The 10465-nt window shown below is 37.7% G+C and overlaps 1 protein-coding gene across 2 annotated transcripts; it reads right to left on the reverse strand.

Moving 5' to 3' along the window:
* Positions 1–715: 715 nt before the first annotated feature.
* Positions 716–10176, reverse strand: LOC131995094 (putative uncharacterized protein DDB_G0283051). 2 transcript variants are annotated; one of them, XR_009397145.1, is made up of 4 exons: positions 9936–10176; positions 9568–9782; positions 1013–1718; positions 716–859 (listed from the first exon to the last, which is right to left on the reverse strand). XR_009397145.1 is itself a non-coding variant. In XM_059362977.1 (3 exons), the coding sequence occupies exons 2-3, from the start codon at positions 9636–9638 to the stop codon at positions 1280–1282; spliced, it is 510 nt and encodes a 169-aa protein (XP_059218960.1). In that variant the 5' UTR covers positions 9639–9782; positions 9936–10176; the 3' UTR covers positions 969–1279. The 2 variants fall into 2 exon arrangements, 1 of the variants encoding a protein (XP_059218960.1); XM_059362977.1 differs by lacking the exon at positions 716–859 and having other exon boundaries at positions 969–1718.
* Positions 10177–10465: the final 289 nt, after the last annotated feature.

The raw sequence follows: 10465 nt of genomic DNA on the forward strand, positions 1-10465 counted from the left end.
TAACGTTGCCAGCGACGAATTTTGCAGAAGCTGTGAGGACATCGAAGAAGAAGAGACTGTAGAACACCTTCTGTGTGTGTGTCCCGCACTATCAGTTAGAAGGAGTTCCACTTTAATCTCTCATTTCTTTGAGAACCTGTGTGATTCAGCTGATGTGAATATTCGCAAGTTATTGGGCTTTTTAAAGCGATCAGGATGGTTCCACGGAAGGAACTGCACTGATTGATATATACAATATATATTGTATATTCTTAAAATTTTGGACAAATACTTCCTATTAGTGTAGGTTGGGAATGGGTCATATTGGTACATATTTGTCCCATCAGGGACATCAGGTCGGGCCCCAGGACTAAACCAAAAATTTTTGTAAAGGAGTTTTATTTCATATTCACATTTTTCCTAAAGACAAAATTAAACTCTATTTCATGACAAATTTTACTAGAGACATAATTAAAATAAAATGTTAGATCAAAATTACAAAAAATTCCAGTTTTTTAAGAAATAGATACCAAAATTTTAGACACAAATGCAGACACAACTTCAACAAATGTTTCCCAAATGCAAATTTTTTCTATTTGTGCTCAGGCCCCGCTAAATAATTTTTTCTAACGGCAAAATTTTAATGAAATTTTTCTTAAGACAAAATTTTAATGAAATTTTCTTAAAATCCAAATTGTAATGGAATTTGTTCTGTACACAAAATTTTAATATTTTTGTTTAAACTAGATTGGAGTATGGGGGGATTGGTGGAGCAAGATGATGTTTGTTGAATCTATTGGTCGCCACCAATGCAAATCAATGTTTGGACTGTATGTGTTGGAGGTTGTGGGGGACAGCAGATGTGCTTGCCTTTATTAAGCTGGGAGAAGATGAGATGTCAGTGGTTTGACACAATTTCTCGATAGGTGAGAAATTATGAACCATTGGACAAAGTATGGAAACGAGACAAAGAAATAAAAGAACCAGAGTTAAGATTTGCTGAGTGTGGGTTTTATTCTTTGGGTGAGCTTACCGTATCAAGGGTTATGAGACGACTGACTTTTAATGCTAATTAGCTCACCAAGAAACTTAAACGGTAGTAAAGTATCTTTTATAATAATTCACAATTAAAATCCAATTACTTAGTAACTTCGATAGGTTTTCGTTTAACAATGCTTTTCAAACTTTAAATTCAAGGCTGATATTTAAATGTAATTAAAGATAAAGTAAAATTCAGTTACTTTTAAATTATGAATAAGTCTAAACTATTGGTTTAGACATGCTGCCACCGCGGACAAAATCACTTTGGTGACGAACATAGAACGGTTGCTAACGCACGAATAGCTTCAGACAAAATTTTCTGATTTGCCCCAGATTCACATTGGTTGTTGTTGCTGTTGTTATTGTCTCTGCTGTTGTTGCTACTGTTGTTGCCACTGTTGTTGCCGCTTTTGGTGCTGTTGTTGCTGGTCTGGTTTCCTTTTCGATTCGTGTAATTGGGGTGAAGTAAAGTATTGTGTGGCCTTCCGCATCTTCTGCACATATTGCGGGATCGACAATCGCGGAATCTGTGGCTTCTTGCAAGACAATTTACGCAGTACGTTTCTTTAAGTACCAAAACATTTCGCTGTTTTGGCGTCATTTTCAGAAATTTGGGACAAACCTTCAGTGCGTGGAACTTATTGCATAACTTGCATTTATACATGTTGGGCGACCGTTGCTGATGATGGATTGATGTTCTGAAATATACAAGATTGTTAGTGCAAGTTCATTTATGAGGTGAGCAAATATGAAGCTTGAAATTATGGGTTGTTTGTGTCATTAGAGAGGGGTAAATAGCATAATTTTGCTATGGGCCTATTTATAACTCCAGTTTCTGTGCGTACATCTGCGACTCGTATATTTCCATCAGAACCTGGATATGTCTTTACAATTCTACCTAAGCGCCACTCATAGGGTGGAAGTAAATCATCTATGACGACGACTAAGTCGTTTACTTTTAAGTTCGGAGTGGGAGTCTTCCATTTGTACCGCTTGTGTAAGGTTTTTAAATAATCTTCCTTCCATCGGATTGAGAATTGATGGTGTAGTGCTTTCAATTTCATCCATTTGTTTATCATCGAAAGATTGGGAGATATTGGTTCTGGAAGTGCAAGTATAGGAGAGCCTCTTAAAAAGTGGCCTGGGGTTAAAGCAGTTAGATCCAAAGGGTCTTCCGTCATGGCCGAAATCGGGCGGGAGTTCAGAACTCCCTCTATTCGAGCCAAAAGTGTCGAGAATTGCTCGAAAGTAAACTTATGTGCGCCTGCTAACTTCCTAAAGTGGATTTTAAAGCTTTTGACGGCCGCTTCCCATAGGCCGCCCATATGAGGAGCATGGGGTGGTATAAATTTCCACTCAAATCCGTGAATAATATACTTTTGGCTAATATCGCTAGAAATGGACTTAAGGAATTGTGAAAATTCACGAATTAATGCCCTGCTGGCACCAACAAAGTTGCGGCCGTTGTCTGAGAATATTCTGCAGGGGAGCCCTCGCCTCCCTACGAAACGAGCAAAAGCAGCTTCAAAAGCTGCTGAAGACAACTCAGAACATGGTTCCAAATGGATGGCTTTGGTGCTAAAGCACACAAATACGGAAGCGTATCCTTTTATGGTGGGAGCTCTCCTTAGGGCAGAGCTTTTGAGTTCAAATGGCCCTGCAAAGTCAATTCCGGTTACATGGAATGGTGGAGAGAATGTACATCTATCCACGGGTAAAGGAGCCATTATCTGAGAGCTGGGTTTGTGTTTATATATAATACATGTTTTGCATTTATGTACTATACTTTTCACGCGGGCTTTCAAACGAGAAATGTAGTATTCTGTTTGTGCCAAACGGCACATCTGATTCACCTCGGCATGGGCGAGAAAATTGTGTAAATGAGATAAATAGAGCAGACAAAATTGGGAGTTACCAGGCAGAATTATTGGATGACGCTCCCTGTAGGGCAGAGCCGAATCTGCAAGTCGACCGTTCACTCGAATTATGCCTTCAGAGTCCAAAAAGGGGTTCAACGGCAATAAACTGCTTTTAAAAGATATGGTATCTGAATTCAGTAGAGCTTCGTATTCGGACTTGTAAAACTGTCTCTGAGCTAAACAAATTAATCGGGTTTTTGTAAATTGAAGCTCAACTTGCGTTAGTTCAGTTGTCCGAATTCTAAAATTGCTTCTCATATGAGGGTGTGAGTTATGGTAGAAGCGGAATACATATGAAAGGACTCGTAGCGCTCGAGAGTACGAAGAGAATCGTAACATTATATCAGGCTCCTCAGTGGCTGTCGGATGCGATTGAACAAGCTTTTTCGCTAATTCTGGAATAATAGGGTTTCTTTTAGGCCATGTAGATTCTGGATTTGGGAGCCAAGATGGACCATTCCACCAAAGGGAGCTAGTCGTTAGGTCTTGAGGCTTGCAGCCTCTTGTGCCAAGATCGGCTGGATTGTCATGCGTGGAGACATATCTCCATTTTGCACCAGAAGTGAGTTCGTGGATTTGGGACGTACGATTTGCCACGAACGTTTCCCAAGTGTGTGGTGGTTTTGATAGCCATCCAAGGACAATGGTCGAGTCCGACCATAATGTAATTGAAGTTGTCTTCTTCTGGTGTAATTTAGATACATAGTCAATAAGATGAGCCAATAGGAGGGCCCCACTGAGTTCCAATTTGGGTAAGGAGATAGGTTTTAAGGGTGCTACTTTGCTCTTCGCAATGAATAAGTTGGAAAACACAGTTGAGGTAGAAGTTTTACACCTAATATATACGCAAGCGCAATAAGCGGCTTTCGATGCATCACTGAAACCATGAAATTCGATCTCGTCGTTGGGCATGTATCTAATCCAACGTGGGACTGATATGACATCGATATGAGCTAGATCGTTCAGCAAAATTTTCCAGATTTGTTGAGAATCCGAAGATATTTCCTCATCCCAACCAGAAGATTCTAGCCAGAGCTGCTGCATGAGCATCTTGGCTCTTACAATCACAGGAGCTATCCAACCAGCCGGATCAAATAGCTGGGCAATGTGGGAGAGTACCTGACGCTTTGTGGTAGTTTCGGTGTCTTGAGACGGAATAACAGTATATGAAAACCTATCGCTCAAGGCATTCCATTTGATGCCAAGGGTTTTCGCCAAACTAGCCTCCGAGAATCTAAGAAAGTCTGAGTCGTATAAATCTTCCGCCGGTAAGTCCTTGAGTAAACCGGGGTCGTTTGCCATGATTTTCTTCAGAGGGAACCCCGCTGACTTCAGTACGGCTATCAGCAAACTTTGAGAATTGGTGGTTTCTTCAATAGAAAATCCACCTGATAAGATGTCATCGACGTATGTCTCCCGTCGTAATATTTCTGAAACTTGGGGGAACTTTTCCTCTGAGTCGGAAGCTAGTTGCAATAATGTACGTATTGCGAGAAAAGGAGCACAGTTAATGCCGAAGGTTACCGTGTTCAAATGGTAATCTTTAATCGGGCTAGTTAAATCTTTTTGGAACAAGATTCTTTGATAAGCTCTATCATCGGGATGTATCTTAATCTGACGATACATTTTTTGTATGTCCCCACTGTATACATACTTGTATTTTCTCCAATTGAGTATTGTAGATATTAAATCTGTTTGGAGTGAGGGACCTGTATATAGGACGTCGTTCAACGAATGACCAGATTTAGTCTTACGAGACGCATTAAAAACGACACGAACTTTCGTGGACTTGTGGTCTGGGCGGACTACCGCATGATGGGGAAGGTAAAATGAATAAAATTTTCCTTCATTGCAATTTTCTTGACAGGACGTTTCCTCCATGTGTCCCAAAGAAATATATTCCTTCAGGACAGAGTTGTATTGATCACGAAGTTCGATATCCTTACTGAGGGTTCTGTCCATCCTGGTATACTGACCAAGAGACAGGAATCTTGAAGAGCCCAGGAATATATCGTGAGGAAAATCCTTCCTAAATGGGAGTCTTACAACGTAGCGACCATCAGGGTCCCGATAGGTTGTCCTAGAGAAAAACTCCTCACAGTATTTGTCCGAGGCTGAGGTAGTAGAGATCGCTGGGACTTCCTCCAATTCCCAAAACTTGCGAAGAATTTCGTTCAAAGGGGTAGTATCAGATGAAATGATCTTCGTCGTAAATACCTGAATTGTTTCTGTAGGGATTGGGCCACTGAGAACCCACCCAAATATGGTATTGTAGGCCGAGGCTACTCCACAAACATTCCTTCGAATTCCTTCGATATTGATGAACCGTTCGGAATCGTTTCCTAATATGAGGTCGATATTAGATGATCTATTAAAATGCGGGTCAGCCAAATCGAGTTTATCGAGCTCCGGAGAATTCGGAATATCAAAAGAAACTGAAGGCAACTTCCTTGTGACCTTCGGTAATATAATGGCGCTTATTGAAAATCTAATATCATGTCTCGAGGAGTAGAGTTCGATATAGCATTCCTTATCGGCCATCTGGGTGGTTGCCCCAATGCCTCCAATCTCGAAGAATGATCTACGATAGGGAATTTGCAATAGTCTCCTTATCCTTTCAGAAAGAAAGGTTCTTTGAGAACCTGGGTCAATCAAGGCTCGAATCGTAAAGAGTTCACCTCTGTGTTCAAGCTGCACTATGGCAGTTCTAAGCAAGATTGTTTCGTCACTATGGGAGCAATTCGCATTTACGTGAGTATGAGCCTCTTTTGATGTCGACGGTGAATTAGTGTCGGATGTGAAACAGGTATCGCACCTTGTGAGATCTGTATTATTAGGAGATACATCTGAACTAGCAACTTGAACATTCCGATGCGGTTTCAGATCCTGGTTTAAATGTAAAAGAGTATGGTGATGCTTTCGACAAGATAGGCAAGTGTTCTTGCTCTTACATTTATTCTTCAAATGGGCATCCGATAGGCAGTTATTGCAAATTTTGTTCTTATACACAAAATCCACCCGTTCCTGAGGGGAAAATTTATGAAAATCGGGGCAAACACGAATACTGTGATTCTGTTTGCATAATGGGCATGTCTTATTGAGCTTTTCCTGAGACGTATAAGTCTGAATTTTATTCAAGCTCTGAGATGAATACTTTGGGGGCAGACTACTTCGATCTTTTGAATATTTAAAATTCGAAATTCGTTCTACAACTTCAAATCGATTGAGTAAGAACTCGTCCATTTGGGACCAACTAGGTAGCTCACGATGGGACTTTAACGACTGCTCCCACTGAGAAATTGTCTCCTCTGGGAGTTTTGTGGATACTAAATATATCAGGAAGGGATCCCAACTCTCGACTTTTACATCCAGGGATTTTAACGTGCTGAGGCAATCGTTTACCGTAGAGTGCACATCCTGCAAGGATTTACTGCTTTCCTGCGTGGCTACGGGAATATTAAATAATATTTTCAGTTGGTTGTCTACCAATACTCGTTTATTCTCATAACGAGTCTTTAATGCGCTCCATGCTAGTATAAAATTCTCGTCGCAGAGAGAATATCTTTTCACAATGGCACCTGCATTGCCTCTTGTTTTATTCCGTAAATGAAAAAGTTTTTGGGCCGGCGTAAGCTTGGGGTGATTGACATAAACGGCAGTGAACATATCACGGAATGATGGCCATTCCTCATAACTACCCTTGAAGATCTCGGTATCGCATGGGGGTACTTTTATGCATATACTCGAGCTGTCAGAAACCTGTGTATTCATAGGCCTATCAGGCGCAAGGCTGAATCGTGCAGTATTACGGGGGACTGCACCACTGGATATTCTTAAAATATCCATAATCTGAGATCGGGTCTCATAATATGCCTCGGAACAAAAGTTGAAGTTGATCTTTACGTTCTCCTTGAAGTCCTTGTCACTAGAGGATTCTGGGGAGAGATTAACACTCTCATAATCTTGTTGAAGTTTTCTCCAACGGTTCTCCAAGTCCTCTAATTTAACCTCAAGGAGGGAGTCCGTCTGATCTGTGATATCCGTTTTCTCGAAAGACGAGCAAAAACTGATTAAGTGGTCACAGTCGAAAAGAAACTTCTCGTGAATCAGAGACGGCTTAGAAACAAGGCTGTCCCTTGCACTATTGCCCGATGTAGAACTGCTCTGACCAGCGGGATCCGTCATATTGACAATAATTTCTTCTCCAAAATGATGAGAAAATCTACGAAATACTGAAGATTCGATATATGCGGAAAGATTGTTCCAAACACTACTTTCTCTGCAGCCAAATGGTATGTGAAACGCTCTACTAAACCTCGAGAGAAAGTAACTCAGATATCTATCCAAATCTCTTGCCTGTGGCTAGTGGAACTATAGGGCTGTACTACACCCAAATTGTAAAATTGATAACCTTCAGTCGAAAAGGAGTACCATTGAAGTTTTGTAAAGTAGAGTATGTAGGGAAATTGGCTTTGACACACTTTCAGGCCCTACGAAGACCAAATTAAAATGGGTTAGATGACGAAAAGTTGCTACACTTCAGTTGAAAAAGTAAGTAGCTATAAGGTATTTTGTAAACCTTAGGTATTTTTTCGTCTTAATGAGAAATCCCATAAACAAACATAGGCTTCATATAGCCGTAGCCAATCCACTTAGAGCGAAAAAATTCTGCGAAACTCCAATGGCATAGAGTCGTCTTAAGGTACCTTGTAGACCTTTTAGAGATAAGAGTTTACATCAGAAAAAAATATTCCTCGTGTCATTCTAGTCAGTTGACACTAAACTTTACACAAGGAATAATCTTCGTATACTTCTCAATCCGATTAGAAATCCGTTGATAAGAAAATCTAATTCCTTTTTCGTAACGGTATCCTTTGTATGCCTTGATCACCATAAACAACAAATATCTTCATACATTTCATATGCGATTGGATACTAAATCCGTCATTCACATACGAAGTCTAATATAATTCAACTCGGCGTTAGAAACTTTGAATAAGAATGTGACTTTGATCAAATGCAGAATTGCTTAGGGGTTGTATATTTTTATAACATGAGATATAAATTGCATTAGAGAAATTGATATAAAATATTAATATTTTTTTTAGTTGGTTATCAAAAAATATGTGTGAAAAAAAATACTTGAAAATTTTTAAATTTGTATTGTAAAAAGAAATTATCTATTGAATTTCTTTGAGTGTAATTTCTATGTCCTTGTTTCGTCTTAAGGATTTTTGAGCATCTATTTACAATGTGAGCATATTGTATGACGTGATTTCCAATATATTTAATGAATTTCTTTTTTGTAGATAAGAATTCTTTGCCTTTTATGATAGCTTTAACACACTGTGCCAACAAATTTCAAGTATAAAATCTTTTCAATCCAGATGCAAATTAGATTGCTCCCTTTGTTTCTTTCCTTCTTTTCAATCTTGAGGCTCACATATGTTTTCAATTTTTTCTGTGTCTGGTGTTAGTACAAATGGGTTAGTAGCAACAAGATAGGTGCAAAATGTACCTTGGCTATAAAACGGAAATAAACATTTTGTTAAATTATTTACCGAAACCGAATCCGTTTTTTGTTTTAATTTAAATCCAGTGTAGCGTGATAAAATTCTTCTAAATTCCACCAATAATAAAATTCTAATTCCGTTTTGTTCTATATAGAAATTGTGGGCGCTACAGGTTTGACATTTTTTTTTTGCTAAAAAACACTCAAGAGAATACTAAAGATTCCAGTTGTTCTCTTTATCACAAATTTGCTTTCCACCTCATTGTATGTATGGATTTGTTTCTTTTTTCTTTTTTATCTTTCAGTAGTTGCACTTTTCGTTTTTTTTTTTTTTTTTTGTTTTACTGCAGGTTACAACAAATTAAGTATTAAGAGTAAATGACATGATGCAAAGAACAAAAGGGGAGTTAAAATAGAAACTGTTGAAATAAGAGGAAGGGGCAATGGAAGTAGCTGATAATTTAGATGTGTATAGCAAATGTAATAAATTTTATAACTGTTTTTATGGTATAGAAAGAACGAGAAAAATTGCTATTTTTGAATTTTTCTAAATCTTTCGTTTTTGTAATATAGCGGTTCCTCTTTTCTTATTTTGTGCTTTTACGTTTTTTTGGACTTTGCCGAACGGGAAAACGAAATTCGGTAGAAGGAGGTTTAAAATCACATATATTGGAATTTAAAAAATCTCACTTTATAACTGTTTTTTTTTTTTTTTTTTTAAACCGGCAATCATATAATTTTTCCGTTTTCACAATTTTCCTTTTTAATTTCTCCTTCCGTATTTTTTTTGGGTATAACGCGAATTATGACGAAATTTACTTTACCAAGAAGCAAATTTTACAATTTTTCTTGTAATTTTTCACTTTTCCGATTTTTTTTTTTTTGTTTAGAATTTCAGTTACAAATTTGTAAGCGTTTTCACGACTTTAAATAGCTATTTTTTGATAAGCAAATTTGATTCGAATAAGCGGTATTCTTCAATTTTAAGGGGTTTTTTGTTTTTGTACGACATTCGAACGTAAAATGTGGTTTTTGATTATCGCAATATAGGTTATGTGTATCAACCAACGTCACAAATGAACTAATTTGGTAACTTTATTTTCTATCATTATTTACCTTCTGCTCTCTTCGCTTACGCTTGATGTTGATCTTTGCTGGTTTGAGTGTTCTCTCCTCGAGTGGACCATGTTTAAACTAGATTGGAGTATGGGGGGATTGGTGGAGCAAGATGATGTTTGTTGAATCTATTGGTCGCCACCAATGCAAATCAATGTTTGGACTGTATGTGTTGGAGGTTGTGGGGGACAGCAGATGTGCTTGCCTTTATTAAGCTGGGAGAAGATGAGATGTCAGTGGTTTGACACAATTTCTCGATAGGTGAGAAATTATGAACCATTGGACAAAGTATGGAAACGAGACAAAGAAATAAAAGAACCAGAGTTAAGATTTGCTGAGTGTGGGTTTTATTCTTTGGGTGAGCTTACCGTATCAAGGGTTATGAGACGACTGACTTTTAATGCTAATTAGCTCACCAAGAAACTTAAACGGTAGTAAAGTATCTTTTATAATAATTCACAATTAAAATCCAATTACTTAGTAACTTCGATAGGTTTTCGTTTAACAATGCTTTTCAAACTTTAAATTCAAGGCTGATATTTAAATGTAATTAAAGATAAAGTAAAATTCAGTTACTTTTAAATTATGAATAAGTCTAAACTATTGGTTTAGACAATTTTTTTTTTTTTTTGAACACAGAATGAGATTATATTTTCTTCAAAGACAAAATTTCAATTAATTTATTTCGACAAAATACGAATGAAATATTTTCTAGAGATCAAATTACAGAGAAAAGTCCTCAAAAAAGGATAAATTTGGCCTATGCCCAGGCAAAATCGACTTTATTTCTTAAAAGAAAAAATTTCAATAAAATTCTCTCCAAAGACAATATTTTTATGTAATTTGCTCTAAATACAAATTTTCAGTGAAATGTTCTCTAAAACTCTGGTAGTATGTT

This window comes from Stomoxys calcitrans, chromosome 2, assembly GCF_963082655.1.
Source record: "Stomoxys calcitrans chromosome 2, idStoCalc2.1, whole genome shotgun sequence".
In the NCBI taxonomy this organism is placed as follows: Eukaryota; Metazoa; Arthropoda; class Insecta; order Diptera; family Muscidae; genus Stomoxys; species Stomoxys calcitrans.

Bases quoted from the DNA above. Each gene is read 5' to 3' on its own strand.
- LOC131995094 (XM_059362977.1), bottom strand. From the start codon at position 9,638: ATGGTCCACTCGAGGAGAGAACACTCAAACCAGCAAAGATCAACATCA. The intron at 1,719-9,567 runs GTAAATAATGAT...TGTATATTTCAG, and splicing joins GTAAGCGAAGAGAGCAGAAG to AACATCAATCCATCATCAGC.